This window comes from Leptodactylus fuscus, chromosome 6 (genome assembly GCF_031893055.1).
Source record: "Leptodactylus fuscus isolate aLepFus1 chromosome 6, aLepFus1.hap2, whole genome shotgun sequence".
Taxonomy (NCBI): Eukaryota; Metazoa; Chordata; class Amphibia; order Anura; family Leptodactylidae; genus Leptodactylus; species Leptodactylus fuscus.
This window is the reverse complement of record NC_134270.1, coordinates 27,249,989-27,269,710: the sequence shown is the minus strand read 5'-3', so window position 1 is coordinate 27,269,710 and position 19,722 is coordinate 27,249,989. Positions and strand designations below refer to the sequence as shown.

The window sequence follows — 19,722 nt, the reverse complement described above, 5'->3', positions numbered from 1 at the left end:
TTATTATATCCCATGTGCTCACTGTCAACACGCTGCAGTAGGCTGTGCTTGGTATACGAATGTGGGAGCCATTTTTGACTGAACGGAAGACCTACAAGATGTGGCACACCTAAGAATGTCAGCTATCTATGAGGCTGTCCGGGAAGTACGCCGAATATGACATTGTACATGCTTCTGATTATGACAACTATGAAGGTCAATAGGTTTAACATCCTCTCTGGGAAACATATGAAAGCTTATTACTGTCAATTCAGAGGTCTTCTCCCACCTGCTGCTTTATGGACGTCCTGCTACAGCTGGAAATAGAGCTGTAGTTACAGGTTCCCGTATCGGGAATTGGGTACAAAATGGAATCCTACCTTCAGTCAGATGTAAAAAGATGTAGTCTACCTTGTAATAAAACGCGTAAATGTAAATTCCTATGTAGATACGGGTTATCCTTTTATACATTGAATAAAAAATGGGAGCCTACTCCGAGTCAAATGTAAAAAGTTCTATTCTGTGTTGTCTCCATGTGTAAAGTCTTCTAATATTTTTGTTCTCCTTAAGGTGGCCTTACATTTTCACTAGCTGGTCAAATACATAATGGTCAATGGCTATTGATAGCCAATGCTCCAAATACATGCAGGCCTGATGGAGTCAAGAGTGCAGGTGTTTTTATTGGAGAGACGAGTAAATCACTTCCAGAAACACTTTGACGCTGGGTTTGAAAAGTGTCCGGCCCTGAGGGCCGGTGAGCGTTTTATGCGCTCCGCGGCGAAACTGTTTTTTTAAAACCGGACACAGAGTACTGCTTGTCCGACTCTGTGTCCGGTTTAAAAAAAATGAATGGGTTTGAAAGATGCCGGCAGGTTCCCGTCTCCTGCCCAGTTATGTTCAGGAAATGGAAACCTGCAGAACAGAGTCCCGGGCTCAGATGTGAACAAGCCCTAAGAGTAAGTTCACACGTAGTTTTTTGGATTAGAACTTGAGTGGCCACCGCCTCAGGTTCCGATCCGAAATCTGGGTTGCCACGACTGAAAGCTGGTGCACTGTACTGGCATCCAGCCACGCGCTTTGCTCCGGATTAGGTCCAATGAATGGGCCTAGTCCAGAGGAGCGAGTGTCTTCAGGCCGTTTTGCCTCGCTTCTTTTTTCTTGGAGCCAGAAGAAATGGTTACCAGAAAAAGCTCCTGAGCAGCTCCCATTGATTTAAATGGGAGCCGTCTTTTTGGTCAGGGTTTTTGAGGCGAATACGGCCTCAAAACCCTGACCAAAAAACTACGTGTGAACTTACCCTAAGGATATGTTCACACGGGGTATTTTGGACCGGAGCCTGAGGAGGAGCCGTGACTGAGGCGGGTAGCCGCGACCGAATGCCAGTGCACTGCACTGGCATCCAGTCGCGCATTCCGCTCCGGATTAGGTCCAATGAATGGGCTTATTCAGGAGGAGGGAGTGTCTTTAGGCCGATTCGCCTTGCGAATGAGCATCTTACTTCTTTTTCCGAAAAGCCGTCTTTTTGGTCGAAAAAACGACTATTGCGCCGGCATCCAAGTGAGGCATTCTGCTCCGAATTAGGCCCAAATAATTGGGATGTCCTTGGCTGAATCGGCTGTGGAATCCGCCTGAAGAGGGCATTTTTATGGTGGATTCCGCATCAAAATCCTGACCAAACAACCCGTGTGAACTCATTCACACAGAGGAAAATGGCGCTGAATTTGGTGTGGAATCCACGTCAGATTCAGTTCTGAAAAAAAAGCCTCCCATTGACTTCAATGGGTTCCTTTTGAATGAATGGGCCTAATTGAGAGGGAGTCTCGCACCGCGGACGCCGCGGCTGAGTCAGCCGCACAATCCGCAGGAAGAAGGGTCATGTCGCTTCTTTTTTCCACTAGCTCTTAGTTGATAGCCGTTTTTGGCAGCAGATTTTGAGGCAGATTCCGCATCAATATCCGCTGCCGTGTGAACGAGGGAAATGATCTGTATAATGAGCAGTTTTCTAGAATAGGATTTACATGATTGTCTTCTCCAATATATTTTTCTTTCGTTTTTCGGAGTCATTTATTGCAAATATCAGATTGTAAAACAAGCAGTGAGAAGGCTGCGCTCCCCAGAGCTTACAATCTAAAGCAGAAGAGCGCAGTAAGACATTGGTTAGCAGCGTTTGCTTTGTACGCTCCGCCAGACACACGAGACAGAAGTATAAAATAATGATCTATCGCTAAATCAATTATTAAATTTTGTTTCACTCGAAAAGGAATTTTTAGTAGCGACTTCCTTTTGTTTTGTCACTTTCTATTGTTTCCTGAGTGAAATTCTACTTTAATGCTTGTCTCCATGCCGTCCTATAGCACACAGCGCCAGAGCATTGCTGGTTGTCAGAACCCGGCTACTGGTGAAGTTCTGAAAATCCCGAGCTTATTCCTGATGTTTTATGTGGAATTATTTGTATTATTTTAGATGTCGCTAAGAGCTTAGCAATCTCTGGAGACGACGTCATAGAAGTTGTCCAAGGAGTTCCTGCCACATTCCATGTACAGCTGAGAAAAGAAGACGGTGCGATCGCTGAAAGTAAGGAGTCGGCTTATCTAGTTTTACTCCAGATAGCGTGAGCCAGATTCGTACCAATAGATTCATAAGGATGCATTCACACAGTGCAGTTAAAGTTGCAGTGGGAAAAACAACGCACAGTTTTGGATGCAGGTTCATTTATCTAGCAAATTTCACATGTAAGTTAAAAAACTGCACCAAAAATCCAGTTTGAGGCCAAGGCCCCACAGGACATCCCGCAACAAAAAAGCGCTGCTGAAAAAGCGTAGCAGCAACGCATCATGGTTTACCACAGCGCTTTAAACAGAAAGTTTGCATTGTTTTCCTCCGCGGACATTCTGTTACAGTACAGGGATAATACACACAGTGATGTCACAGTACAGAGATAATACACACAGTGATGTCACAGTACAGGATAATACACACAGTGATGTCACAGTACAGAGATAATACACACAGTGATGTCACAGTACAGGGATAATACACACAGTGATGTCACAGTACAGAGATAATACACACAGTGATGTCACAGTACAGAGATAATACACACAGTGATGTCACAGTACAGGGATAATACACACAGTGATGTCATAGTACATGGATAATACACACAGTGATGTCACAGTACAGAGATAATACACACAGTAATGTCACAGTACAGAGATAATACACACAGTGATGTCACAGTACAGAGATAATACACACAGTGATGTCACAGTACAGGGATAATACACACAGTGATGTCACAGAACAGGGATAATACACACAGTGATGTCACAGTACAGGGAAAATACACACAGTGATGTCACAGTACAGGGATAATACATACAGAGATGTCACAGTACACATATAATACACACAGTGATGTCACAGTACAGGGATAGTACACACAGTGATGTCACAGTACAGGGATAATACACGCAGTGATGTCACAGTACAGGGATAATACACACAGTGATGTCAGAGTACAGAGATAATACACACAGTGATGTCACAGTACAGGGATAATACACACAGTGATGTCACAGTACAGGATAATACACACAGTGATGTCAGAGTACAGAGATAATACACACAGTGATGTCACAGTACAGGATAATACACACAGTGATATCAGAGTACAGAGATAATACACGCAGTGATGTCACAGTACAGGGATAATACACACAGTGATGTCAGAGTACAGAGATAATACACACAGTGATGTCACAGTACAGAGATAATACACACAGTGATGTCACAGTACAGAGATAATACACAGAGTGATGTCACAGTACAGAGATAATACACACAGTGATGTCAGAGTACAGAGATAATACACACAGTGATGTCAGAGTACAGAGATAATACACACAGTGATGTCACAGTACAGAGATAATACACACAGTGATGTCACAGTACAGAGATAATACACAGAGTGATGTCACAGTACAGAGATAATACACAGAGTGACGTCACAGTACAGGGATAATACACACAGTGATGTCACAGTACAGAGATAATACACAGAGTGATGTCACAGTACAGAGATAATACACACAGTGATGTCACAGTACAGGATAATACACACAGTGATGTCACAGTACAGAGATAATACACACAGTGATGTCACAGTACAGAGATAATACACAGAGTGATGTCACAGTACAGAGATAATACACAGAGTGATGTCACAGTATAGGGATAATACACACAGTGATGTCACAGTACAGGGATAATACACACAGTGATGTCACAGTACAGGGATAATACATACAGAGATGTCACAGTACACATATAATACACACAGTGATGTCACAGTACAGGGATAGTACACACAGTGATGTCACAGTACAGGGATAATACACGCAGTGATGTCACAGTACAGGGATAATACACACAGTGATGTCAGAGTACAGAGATAATACACACAGTGATGTCACAGTACAGGGATAATACACACAGTGATGTCACAGTACAGGATAATACACACAGTGATGTCAGAGTACAGAGATAATACACACAGTGATGTCACAGTACAGGATAATACACACAGTGATATCAGAGTACAGAGATAATACACGCAGTGATGTCACAGTACAGGGATAATACACACAGTGATGTCAGAGTACAGAGATAATACACACAGTGATGTCACAGTACAGAGATAATACACACAGTGATGTCACAGTACAGAGATAATACACAGAGTGATGTCACAGTACAGAGATAATACACACAGTGATGTCAGAGTACAGAGATAATACACACAGTGATGTCAGAGTACAGAGATAATACACACAGTGATGTCAGAGTACAGAGATAATACACACAGTGATGTCACAGTACAGAGATAATACACAGAGTGATGTCACAGTACAGAGATAATACACAGAGTGACGTCACAGTACAGGGATAATACACACAGTGATGTCACAGTACAGAGATAATACACAGAGTGATGTCACAGTACAGAGATAATACACACAGTGATGTCACAGTACAGGATAATACACACAGTGATGTCACAGTACAGAGATAATACACACAGTGATGTCACAGTACAGAGATAATACACAGAGTGATGTCACAGTACAGAGATAATACACAGAGTGATGTCACAGTATAGGGATAATACACACAGTGATGTCACAGTACAGGGATAATACACACAGTGATGTCATAGTACATGGATAATACACATAGTGAAGTCACAGCACAGGGATAATACATACAGAGATGTCACAGTACACATATAATACACACAGTGATGTCAGAGTACAGGGATAATACACACAGTGATGTCACAGTACAGGGATAATACACACAGTGATGTCACAGTACAGGATAATACACACAGTGATGTCAGAGTACAGAGATAATACACACAGTGATGTCACAGTACAGGATAATACACACAGTGATGTCAGAGTACAGAGATAATACACGCAGTGATGTCACAGTACAGGGATAATACACACAGTGATGTCAGAGTACAGAGATAATACACACAGTGATGGCACAGTACAGAGATAATACACACAGTGATGTCAGAGTACAGAGATAATACACACAGTGATGTCAGAGTACAGAGATAATACACACAGTGATGTCACAGTACAGAGATAATACACACAGTGATGTCACAGTACAGAGATAATACACAGAGTGATGTCACAGTACAGAGATAATACACACAGTGATGTCACAGTACAGGATAATACACACAGTGATGTCACAGTACAGAGATAATACACACAGTGATGTCACAGTACAGGGATAATACATACAGAGATGTCACAGTACACATATAATACACACAGTGATGTCAGAGTACAGAGATAATACACACAGTGATGTCAGAGTACAGAGATAATACACACAGTGATGTCACAGTACAGGGATAATACACACAGTGATGTCACAGTACAGGATAATACACACAGTGATGTCAGAGTACAGAGATAATACACACAGTGATGTCACAGTACAGGATAATACACACAGTGATGTCAGAGTACAAAGATAATACACACAGTGATGTCACAGTACAGGGATAATACACACAGTGATGTCAGAGTACAGAGATAATACACACAGTGATGTCACAGTACAGGGATAATACACACAGTGATGTCAGAGTACAGAGATAATACACACGGTGATGTCAGAGTACAGAGATAATACACACAGTGATGTCACAGTACAGAGATAATACACACAGTGATGTCACAGTACAGAGAAAATACACAGAGTGATGTCACAGTACAGAGATAATACACAGAGTGATGTCACAGTACAGGGATAATACACACAGTGATGTCACAGTACAGGGATAATACACACAGTGATGTCATAGTACATGGATAATACACATAGTGATGTCACAGTACAGGGATAATACACACAGTGATGTCACAGTACAGAGATAATACACACAGTGATGTCACAGTACAGGGATAATACATACAGAGATGTCACAGTACACATATAATACACACAGTGATGTCAGAGTACAGGGATAATACACACAGTGATGTCATAGTACATGGATAATACACATAGTGATGTCACAGTACAGGGATAATACACACAGTGATGTCACAGTACAGAGATAACACACACAGTGATGTCACAGTACAGGGATAATACATACAGAGATGTCACAGTACACATATAATACACACAGTGATGTCAGAGTACAGGGATAATACACACAGTGATGTCAGAGTACAGAGATAATACACACAGTGATGTCACAGTACAGGGATAATACACACAGTGATGTCACAGTACAGGATAATACACACAGTGATGTCAGAGTACAGAGATAATACACACAGTGATGTCACAGTACAGGATAATACACACAGTGATGTCAGAGTACAGAGATAATACACGCAGTGATGTCACAGTACAGGGATAATACACACAGTGATGTCAGAGTACAGAGATAATACACACAGTGATGTCACAGTACAGGGATAATACACAGAGTGATGTCACAGTACAGGGATAATACTCACAGTGATGTCACAGTACAGGATAATACACACATTGATGTCACAGTACAGGGATAATACACACAGTGATGTCACAGTACAGAGATAATACACACAGTGATGTCATAGTACAGGAATAATACACACAGTGATGTCACAGTACAGGGATAATACACACAGTGATGTCACAGTACAGGGATAATACACACAGTGATGTCATAGTACAGGGATAATACACACAGTGATGTCACAGTACAGAGGTAATACACACAGTGATGTCACAGTACAGGGATAATACACACAGTGATGTCATAGTACAGGGATAATACACACAGTGATGTCACAGTACAGAGATAATACACACAGTGATGTCACAGTACAGAGGTAATACACACAGTGATGTCACAGTACAGGGATAATACACACAGTGATGTCACAGTACAGAGATAATACACACATTGATGTCACAGTACAGGGATAATACAAACAGTGATGTCACAGTACAGAGATAATACACACAGTGATGTCACAGTACAGAGATAATACACAGAGTGATGTCACAGTACAGGATAATACACACAGTGATGTCACAGTACAGAGATAATACACACAGTGATGTCACAGTACAGAGATAATACACAGAGTGATGTCACACTACAGGGATAATACACAGTGATGTCACAGTACAGGATAATACACACAGTGATGTCTCAGTATAGGATAATACACACAGTGATGTCACAGTACAGGGATAATACACACAGTGATGTCACAGTACAGGGATAATGCACAACATGACATCACAGGGTCAGGCATCAGGTCATACAAGAAAGGTCACTGTATAACCATATAATGTAGTATGTTGGTATAAGGAGAAAATACACAATGATGTCACAGACCAAGAATAAGGCATAAAGTAATGTTGCACAGAAAGGTAATATAATTCATTATTATCATCATCATTTTTTAATTTTTTTTTTATCCCCTCCCCATCCTCATCCCTTACGTCTCAGTAGAATTGACCCCTTTAATTGTTAGGCCACATAGTAATACCCCTATCGGCCCCTCCTGGCTAGTGCTAATGATATCCATCTGTCAGTACATATAATACCTTTGTGTGTCTATCAGGGACAGATTTACCTGGAGGCATCGTAGTCCTGTGCCTGTAGGCAGCCCTAAGGGGGAATTTTACATGTTAGTGCTTCAATCCATGACCACCTATGTGATAAGCTATGACAAACTTCCCTGAGCGTCCTGGCCCTATAACACAAACCTCTATTATGATGGATATTTTGGGAGTTCTTATGAATTATGTGGGGGAGGGTGTACATGTCTGAAGTATTTAGAGGTCCGCTGAGAATGAAATGAGTGTATTATTGTATAATCTCACAAGTCCATATAGCAATTAATTACTCCGTTACTTTATGTATGCAAATGAGCCTCAGCTCCAGTAACTGACTACAAAGCCGGGACGCGAGCCTTTCTTCCGGAGATGATCTGCCCTCATTTCCATCATTTAGCTAATTAATGGATCACACTCTCCAGTCGTTTCCCACAAAGCATTACAATACTTGAGGATTGATTCATTATAATGATTTGTCTGTACAAAACAAATCCAAAAAGCTCGGAACACAAAGAATATTCTGAGTCATGATTGTTAGACGCTCGTACAGCGCTTTGTACTTGTATGACGAATCCATTTATAGCAGCGCAAAATTCAGGTAACAAACTAGGTAACAGGTAAGATAATACAATATAAAACCTCCTGTCTGACCAGATATATAAATCACAGTGGGCCAATTTATTACACACCACTCTTAAAGGGGGGTTTTGGCGCTAAAAATTTTGATGGCCTATCCTAAGGATTAGTCGTCAATATCACATTGGTGGGGTCCAACATGCGGCTTCACTACCGGTCACCTACTATCAGTGGCTGATACATAGAGAATGGAGCAGAAAGCAGACAGCTCTGTGCACTGTCTAGTGGCCAGGCCAGGTACTACAGAAGTAAGCTGCAGTGTCTCAGTTCTGCCACTACCCAGAGAACAGTGCTGTATACTTTCTGTTGTGTTCTCTACATATCAGCTGCTGAGAAAACCTGATTGCTGGTGGTTCCCAACATTTTGAGCTTAATAATTTGCTGCACTAGAGTGAGATTCTCCAAAATGGCTGAGATCTGTTATATATAGGGTTATATAATAGAGGAGAGAAGCTGAGCTCTGTGATATATAGGGTTATAGGATAGAGCAGAGAAGCTGAGCTCTGTGATATATAGGGTTATATGACAGAGGGAGAAAAGCTGAGCTCTGTGATATATAGGGTTATATGATAGAGGAGAGAAGCTGAGCTCTGTGATATATAGGGTTATATGATAGAGGAGAGAAGCTGAACTCTGATATATAGGGTTATATGATAGAGGAGAGAAGCTGAGCTCTGTGATATATAGCGTTATATGATAGAGGAGAGAAGCTGAGCTCTGTGATATATAGGGTTATATGATAGAGGAGAGAAGCTTAGCTCTGAGATATATAGGGTTATATGACGGAGAGAAGCTGAGCTCTGTGATATATAGGGTTATATGATAGAGGAGAGAAGCTGAACTCTGTGATATATAGGGTTATATGATAGAGGAGAGAAGCTGAGCTCTGAGATATATAGGTTATATGATAGAGGAGAGAAGCTGAACTCTGTGATATATAGGGTTATATGATAGAGGAGAGAAGCTGAGCTCTGTGATATATAGCGTTATATGATAGAGGAGAGAAGCTGAGCTCTGTGATATATAGGGTTATATGATAGAGGAGAGAAGCTTAGCTCTGAGATATATAGGGTTATATGACGGAGAGAAGCTGAGCTCTGTGATATATAGGGTTATATGATAGAGGAGAGAAGCTGAGCTCTGTGATATATAGGGTTATATGATAGAGGAGAGAAGCTGAGCTCTGTGATATATAGGGTTATATGATAGAGGAGAGAAGCTGAGCTCTGAGATATATAGGTTATATGATAGAGGAGAGAAGCTGAGCTCTGTGATATATAGGGTTATATGATAGAGGAGAGAAGCTGAGCTCTGTGATATATAGGGTTATATGATAGAGGAGAGAAGCTGAGCTCTGAGATATTTAGGTTATATGATAGAGGAGAGAAGCTGAGCTCTGTGATATATAGGTTATATGATAGAGGAGAGAAGCTGAGCTCTGTGATGTAGGGTTATAGGATAGAGGAGAGAAGCTGAGCTCTGTGATATATAGGTGTATATGATAGAGGAGAGAAGCTGAGCTCTGTGATGTAGGGTTATAGGATAGAGGAGAGAAGCTGAGCTCTGTGATATATAGGTGTATATGATAGAGGAGAGAAGCTGAGCACTGTGATATATAGGATTATATGATAGAGGAGAGAAGCTGAGCTCTGTGATGTAGGGTTATAGGATAGAGGAGAGAAGCTGAGCTCTGTGATATTTAGGGTTATATGATAGAGGAGAGAAGCTGAGCTCTGTGATATATAGGGTTACATGATAGAGGAGAGAAGCTGAGCTCTGTGATATATAGGGTTATGTGATAGAGGAGAGAAGCTGAGCTCTGTGATATATAGGGTTATATGATAGAGGAGAGAAGCTGAGCTCTGTGATATATAGGGTTATATGATAGAGGAGAGAAGCTGAGCTCTGTGATATATAGGGTTATATGATAGAGGAGAGAAGCTGAGCTCTGTGATATATAGGGTTATATGATATGAAGCTGTGCTCTATCATGACAGATTGAGTTTTTGGTGGATACCTGACATTGGGTCACATTTGTACCACTAATTCTTGTCATGACAAGGATCCATGGTCAGTAGAATATGGTCTAAACCAGCCTTTATGTCAGGGGTGAGCAATTAATTTTCCCATGGGGCCACATAAGAAATTGAAACTACGCTAGAGGGCCGGCAAATTTAGCTCCACCCACTCCTACGTTGACTCCGCCCATTCCCAATCATCTTTCCATGTGCCTTCACAAAGTATAATCCTCCTACAGTCACCCGTACATTATATGCCCCCACATTATAATGTTCTTTTCCAACTGCCCCACAGTATTAAGTCCCTCTCCTGGTGCCCCAGTATAAACTGGTGGAAACTAGAGGGGATACGAAACCGGAGCAGCTGGAGGGGGACATTAAACAGTGGGGGTAGTTGGAGGGGGGCAATAAATTGACAGCTGGAGCGGGACATGAAACTGGGGGCAACTAGAGGGGGACATTAAAATCGGAAAGCAGACATTAAACCGTAGGAGTAGCTGGAAGGTGACATTAAACTGGGGGCAACTAGAGGCAGACAGGTCCCCCTACAGCTTCCTCCACGGTTTAATGTCCCCCCAGTCTAAGTGCCCTCTTTATCTACCCCCAGTTTCATGTCCCCCCCTCCATTTCTCCCTCAGTTTCATATCCCCCTTTATTTTCTCCATTTCATGTCCCCCCTCCATCTCCCCCCCAGTTTCATGTCCCCCCTCCATCTGCCATCTCTGTCCTAGTATAACATTCCCTTTCCATCTCTGCCCCTAGGTTACTCAGACACATATAGACAGACAGACACATATAGACACACTCACACATACAGACACACACATACAGACACACACATACAGACAGACACACACATACAGACACACACACACATACAGACACACACATACATACAGACACACACATACAGACAGACACACACATACATACAGACACACACACACATACAGACACACACACACATACAGACACACACATACAGACAGACACACACATACACATACAGACAGACACACATATACAGACACACACATATAGACACACACACACACACACACACACACTCTCTCTCTCTCCACCCTGCATCTCACCTTACATCTTTCAGTACGTTATGACACACTCACATGTCTCCATCTTCTGCCGGCACTAAGACACGCCCCCTAGACACGCCTCCCTAGTCAAAGCTGTGCGGGCCGGACTGAATCAGTCAGAGGGCCGGATATGGCCCGGGGGACGGACTTTGCCCAGGTCTGCTTTATGTCCTTTTGTAAGTGGGGCTTTATGTCAGGCTGCTAAGCCCCCTACCCCTAATGACAGCCTGAAGGTGTCTGATAAGGTGTAATGTCAAATCACAAGATGGAAACTCTAGCGCTAGTAAAAGTAGTACCTTTATGCCAAGCCTGCTACCCCTGCAGCTCGCAATGTGATCCTAATGTAAACCAAATGATTTCTAAGTGCTGATTTATTAGTCATATAGAAGAAATTTTTAAGATTCCCATCATAAAGTCAAATCTCGTTTTTTTATGCCAGCCTCAGGAACGAAAACTACTATCTGTGCATCATCTATGCCTCACTTGGCACTTTTGTTTCGTACCGAAGCTGGCGAGGTAATAGCAGTTTAAGCCCCTGCGTTACTTTCATTTATGACGTTCCTTTTATTCCATAATAGAGAGCTGTAAAATGTAAAACCTACACTGTAACTCCATAGCAATAAATGCCGGCATGCTCAATTGTGTCTGAAATCTGCAAATTGACATCAACATTGAAAATTCTTCGCTTTGTCTTCACACACCATTAATAATCTTCACATCGACTTTATTAAATCTAAGAAATTAAAACGAGGCAAAGTCTTAATTTTCGCAACGTGCACTTAGTCGTTTAATTTTCCACATATTGAATGGCTCATGTAGTAGTATACATTTCATGTAATTGTAGATTACCATGGAGGATACGCCAGGCCCTCAATATTAGACCCTTGAGAGGTTTCAGATACACTTGATAAATGTTCGGTATCCACCTGCAGATTGTCCTCATTGCTATGGAATTTGTCTAATCCAGAGATTGTACACTGCAACCCAAATGACATTTGACAAAAACGTCTCGAAGTGACACATAAGTAATTAAATGTAGTCGTTCCATATGGAATATGACAGCGTGGCAGCTCTCTGATCTATAGACCAATATACCAATGATCGGCTTTGAAAGCACAACGGAGTATGAAAAATGACATGTAAGGAGGGGTTTTGGTTTTAGTCTTAACTTCCCAATGTAACACTCTGGAGGATTTCCACCCGTCTTGGCATTTTAAAAGGACCTGTCCATTCTCTTGTGCTACTGTATTGTGGAATTGAAGGTGTGGGGAATTGCTCAAGTAGATGCTTGTAGCAGTGCAGGAAACAGGGACACAGACACTGGATTGCACACAGGTTCAGGCTTTATTCGTATGTAGCACATACACAGGATAAACAAAACAAAACCCTTCTCGGCTGAGAAACTAACTTAAACGTAAGGAAACTTTTCCCTGACTATATAGGAGATTGGCTACCAGTCTCCCACCTTGGCAATAACAACGGGTGGCACAGTACCTGCTTTGGAGGTCATACTCTCTCAGTGTGGTGCCACACTGCTAGTCTTCCCACTCAGACTGTTATTAGGGCCTGATTAGTCAGCTGACCTCCCTGGTGTGAGTCTTTACCAAACACCCTTTAGCTGCCTGGCTGGGACATACCTGTCTTCCTAAACCACACCCTTCACTCTCTCACAAAGGTAAGGCACAAATCTGAAGAATACATTGTTTTCCATGATTTTATTTGGTATTCTCATATAAAAAGTTGTGTAAATGTTGCCTGGACTCTCAGAGAAAGCCTGGGAGTCCGGCTCCTCCCACCCACAGAGTGATTGACAGATCTCTGTATGTGTTGGAAATTCTAATTCTATAAGATTGATGACCTGTCCTTTAGATGGGTTTTCAATCAAAATTTGGTGGTGGTCTGACACCTGGTAACCTTGCAGTTCAGGTGATTGATGCAACAGTAGAGTTCCTTGAGTGACTCTTCAGCTTCACAGGCCTTGGTCACATGTTCACTGGTCACATTGTATAGCATCTTCAGTGCAGAGGCCACAGTGCTCACCCGAATTCTATGATCTCTTTAATCAGTTTATTGGTGGGAGTCGCAGGTGTGGACCTCCACCAGTCATCTATTGAGCACCATCTCGCCTATCATAAGGATCGGTAATAATTCTTGTAAACCTGGAAAACCCCAGTCCTCAGAGTATCAGAAGAGGAAGGAAGTGGAGCAATTCGGAGACTGGGTGGTGATTCTGGCCATGAGACCTCGGAGGAATTAAGAGGGAAAATACTTCATGGACAACACCTTTAAGGGGGTTTTCATGGACCACAATATTGATGGCCCATCCATTGGTTAGGCCATCAATGTCAATTTGGTGTAGGACTGACTCCCTAAAAGCTCCACCATTCAGCTGACAAGCTACAGTAGAAGCGCCCTCTCCTCTTCATTGACTATCAGGTACTATTATACACTTTTAGTAGTGACTGTCCCTCGAATTGTAAATTACTCCCATTCACTTGAATGCTATACATCTGTAGTGAACTGTAAGACCAGGTGCAGCCCCCAGAGCTGTACATTCATATAGGGTTAGCAACAAGTGCTCGGTCCTTCTCTCCCAATATAGAGACATGGTGGTTACACAGCACCAAGTAGAAGATCCATTTTGTTTTTTTCTTTGGAATTTTCTCTCTTCTCTGTGAATTTGTTCTGCATTTTATCATATATTACTCAGAGACTAAGACATGTATTTCCAGTAATAGAACAAAGACCTGTTCAGAATGAATGGCTATTAATAGGACACAATACATCGCTGACTGTATAGAATACGCCACAACACACCAGCTGATGATACAATAGCCTGCGTGCCTTACATGATATTATTGACCCCGTACAAACCCCTCTATAAGTATCCATGAAAGACGGAGCGTCTTTTGTAGACGATATATGGCCTCGGAGCTCTTGTTTATTGGAATCTTTGTCAGAGTTGTCCTTGGTTCACATTATAATGGAGTTCACTTCACATCAAGCTTGAAAATAATAGCTACATCACCGACCAAAATGACCTTCTGCGCGTCTTCTATAGGGTGAGATGACGTCCGAGACTGAGTAACTGAACATTTGCTTAGATGGGGTTACAGCTATGAGTAGTCAGGTATTTATTGCTGTTGTAAGTCATGGAATATATTGTTCCTAAATATTATACTAGTAGGGCAAATGTTACAGAAAGGGTTATGGATTCTCCAATACCACTTACCATTGCCAGGTGAATTGCATAGTCATAATGGGTAACATCGGGGGGCCTGTGGCTACCGGCATCTTACTCCTCCCGACAGTCTTGGCCACCAAGTTCTTTAGAGTCTGTCTTCCGCACCCTACTGCACTAGTCCTCTTCCTTCTGCTGCTGCTCACTATCCTAGGGCATGTATGCTCTGTTCAGTTTGGGAAGGAGCAGCATACACACTGAGCAATGTGTCTCAAGCCAATCCCCAGTAAATCCTGGCTATGTAAAGCACCTTACCAGCTTGCTAGTTTGCAAGGTGTTCCTGTGACTTCCGACTGCCCTTGTTTGACCATGAACCTGCGCTACCTGTCCTGTCCTTTTACTGAACTGCCAAGTACACACAAACTCCACCTGACCTTGGCGGGCACCTTACACTGGGCTCCTGCCTGTTCTCTCATCAGTATCTCGCAGCTTAGGTCAATTCTCACCAACACTGGGACTACTTCAAGAAGTAGCAACAGGGTGGAGCAAAGTCCTGTTAGCAAGGTTCTAATACTGTAGCTAAGGGAAACCCAGGAGACTGCGCCTTTGGTGACACGGTGGGTCCACACATATTGCTTTATATAATATAATAATATAATATATATTAGTTAAGAGTTACACATATATACCATAAATACTAGTAATTTAAGGGTTTATCCTGCTATTTACACTTATCCTATAGTCATAGGATTTACAGTAATATGCTCCATAAAGTACATGGACAGCCCAACTGTGCGTAGTTTATAGTATTAGTTTATGTAGATTATGTTTGTCTTTACTTGTGACTTGGGTAACAATCCGATCTTTTTATTAGTAATCATTGCAGAAATCCAGATAATTCCAAAGGGTTCACTTACTTTTTCTTGCTACTGTACATTTCTAGAAGATGTGAATCCTATTTTGGGACCTGTCTGTACTTCTAGGCTTGGAACTTCCTGCCAGTCTTAAATGTAGCAGACTATAAAGGAATCCTTGGGCCTCAGACAGCTGTAATACAATATCCAGATATATAATTAGACCTATGGTGTAGGCCGGGGGTAGCTTTTTCTCAGTACATATGTCATTTTTCTTTCTGTCATCCAAGAACATGATATTAAATGACTAATTCTCATTGCTGAAGCAGTTTTAGTTACTTCTGAAGTCAGAAATTTGGGCCTAAATTATCCATTATAATTCCATGATATGGTACCCAAAGTCTTCTATGGGCCTGTACAGGGCAAAGATGTTGAGTAAGTTGCTGCCCGTGCTGGGACATGAGGATCATCCCTCATTTGTGAGGAAATGGGGCCTGCCATTTAGGTACATACTTTTACTGTATGACTAAAGCCTGCTCTAAGGGTATGTTCACACAGGGGAAACAAAAGTGTAATTTGAGGTGGACTTCTTCAATTTGGCTTAGATAAATAGCCTAGTCCAGTGATGGCAAACCTTTTAGAGACCGAGTGCCCAAAATGCAACCCAAAAACCACTAATTTATCACAAAGTGCCAACACGGCAGTTTAACCTTAATAATGTGCAGATCCACAATTGCAGACAATTACAGACCTGCAAAATATGGGGCTTTATAGAGCTTTCTGCTCCACTGTGACCCTCACACAGTTCAATCTGCTTCACAGTAACCCCCACGCAGTATAATCTGCTCCACAGTGTCCCCCACACAGTATAATCTGCTGCACAGTGGTCCCCACACAGTATAATCTGCTTCACAGTGGCCTCCACACAGTATAATCTGCTGCACAGTGGCCCCCACACAGTATAATCTGCTGCACAGTGGCCCCCACACAGTATAATCTACTGCACAGTGGTCCCCACACAGTATAATCTGCTGCATAGTGGTCCCCACACAGTATATTCTGCTGCACAGTGACCCCCACACAGTATAATCTGCTGCACAGTGGCCCCCACACAGTATAATCTACTGCACAGTGGTCCCCACACAGTATAATCTGCTGCACAGTGGTCCCCAAACAGTACAATTTGCTTCATGGTGGCCCCCACACAGTATAATCTGTTCCACGGATGGGTGCCCAAAGAGAAGGTCTGGCACTCGTGCCATAGGTTCGCCATCACGGGCCTAGTCTCATGTTGTGGGTTCTGTAGCTAAATCAGCCGTATAATCAGCGGCAAGATCAAGCAGGTCGCCTATTTTGTCAACGCCCTCCTTCGATTTCTACCTCTCTTTTAAAATAACGGGCGACAGATTCAATTAAGACTTTGGCATTGATTTTGAAGTTAAAACAGCACCAAATTCAAGTGTGTGAACAAATCCTGACCAGTCAATATAATATAGAAGAAAGTAGCAAGATGTAACTGAAAAGGGAGATTCAGAAACTGAAAGATTTAGCAACAGATATGTGCTAAGGGGGTCAATAGGTCCTGCACTGTGAACTGCTTGTGTGTATGGGGATAAGGTAATGAAGGAAAATAGGGAAGTGGTCAGGCGCAGTTTCATAGTTGGACAGATGGTAGAAGAGAACATTCTGAATCCATTTTTGTCACTAAGAGTTCTTATCCTTGTCCTGCAATACCGTTTTCCTTATGAAGAGGTCTCAGGTGTTGTGGTTGAGTTCTAGAAGCTAATAACAGCAAAAGCAGAATCTCTCTGATAACAATGAGCAGAAGAACAAGCTGTATAAATCCAGTACAGCGCTATAAGATAGGCCCAGACCTCCAAATACCTTCACCAGCGCCTGCCGCAAGGCCAGATGGACTTTGAATTTGGGGGTCTAAGTAATGAAATGCTCCACTTACTGAAAACAATACCAAAAGCTGCAGTTCACTTACAAGGTGGATACTCAGGAAGGTAAAGTTCTGGTTTATTTTGTTAAGTCGTGACACATGAGCCAGGAGAAAGCGATATTCTGATATGCCAAAGGAGATCATGTCTGGACAAGGATCAGGAGACAAGTCGTTTCCGGTAGCAATAGTCAAAGAGTCGGTATTCCAAGAGATCAAGTCAGGGTTTGAATCAACAAACAAGGGTTATCCGGTCACAAGCCAAAGTTTGCTGTCCAGGAGATCAGTATTAAGCAGAGGTCGCAAAACCAAACTAGTAAAATAATTGCAGGCAGCTGGCTGAGGAGGGAGGAAGTTTAAATACGCCTGACAGCAGGTATACTAGGTCATGCTAGGCCTGTTAAATGGTAGGACATTGACTTATGGGATATCCACCTCCACTAGGTGGCAGTAAAGAGGTATCTTTTGTCCATCTGGAGGAGAGCGGTTTTGCATACTCTTTTTTCCCCAGGGAGTATTGAGTGGTCTCCACATGGAGAAACAGTGACCCCGTAAATTGTGACATGCAGCAGTACATACAGCATTAGGCTTCCTTTGCAAGGGATTATTTTAAGTGTTTTTTTTTTTTTTTTTATAATCAGATTTTCTTTTATATCAAGCGACAACCATCTCTTTTCCAGTTTTCTAGTATAAAAACGAAGCAGCGGCGCACACAAAATGCAAAACCAAACATTTCCCAACGATAACCCGCCCTAGTCTCCTCCTGGGTAGGTCCGTCTCATGTCTACATAGTATTTGACCCTTTATAACATACCAAAAAACAGAGCACTATGGATATGAGCCATTGCCCAATACCAGACCTGGATGGTAAAAGCACAAAGTGTTTTGTGGTCTGAGCCCCAGAATCAGAGGATGACTATGGGATGGGAACATTTTTTGCGTGCTTTTAAAAAAATGCATTTCCAAATGCGTTTTCTTGCGTTTGAAAGTCCTATTAAAGGGATACTATCATTGGATACCCTTTTTTTCTGACTAATACATACAGTCCTATGAAAAAGTTTGGGCACCCCTAATAATCTTAATCATTTTTAGTTCTAAATATTTTGGTATTTGCAACAGCCATTTCAGTTTGATATATCTAATAACTGATGGACACAGTAATATTTCAGGATTGAAATGAGGTTTATTGTACTAACAGAAAATGTGCAATATGCATTAAACCAAAATTTGACCGGTGCAAAAGTATGGGCACCTCAACAGAAAAGTGACATTAATATTTAGTACATCCTCCTTTTGCAAAGATAACAGCCTCTAGTCGCTTCCTGTAGCTTTTAATCAGTTCCTGGATCCTGGATAAAGGTATTTTGGACAAACAATTCAAGTTCAGTTAAGTTAGATGGTCGCCGAGCATGGACAGCCCGCTTCAAATCATCCCACAGATGTTCAATGATATTCAGGTCTGGGGACTGGGATGGCCATTCCAGAACATTGTAATTGTTCCTCTGCATGAATGCCTGAGGATTTGGAGCGGTGTTTTGGATCATTGTCTTGCTGAAATATCCATCCCCGGCATAACTTCAACTTCGTCACTGATTCTTGAACATTATTCTCAAGAATCTGCTGATACTGAGTGGAATCCATGCGACCCTCAACTTTAACAAGATTCCCGATGCCGGCATTGGCCACACAGCCCCAAAGCATGATGGAACCTCCACCAAATTTTACAGTGGGTAGCATGTGTTTTTCTTGGAATGCTGTTTCTTTTTGGACACCATGCATAACGCCTTTTTTTATAACCAAACAACTCAATTTTTGTTTCCAAAATGAAGCTGCCTTGTCCAAATGTGCTTTTTCATACCTC

The 19,722-nt window shown here is 42.1% G+C and overlaps 1 protein-coding gene across 1 annotated transcript in view; it reads left to right on the top strand.

The window, feature by feature from the left end:
* Positions 1-19,722, top strand: part of MORN1 (MORN repeat containing 1) — a 282,778-nt gene that overhangs the window by 72,803 nt on the left and 190,253 nt on the right. Inside the window, exon 8 of the mRNA XM_075279633.1 lies at positions 2,443-2,553. Coding sequence (XP_075135734.1) covers positions 2,443-2,553 — 111 coding nt within the window. The remainder of the gene's footprint in view (positions 1-2,442; positions 2,554-19,722) is intronic.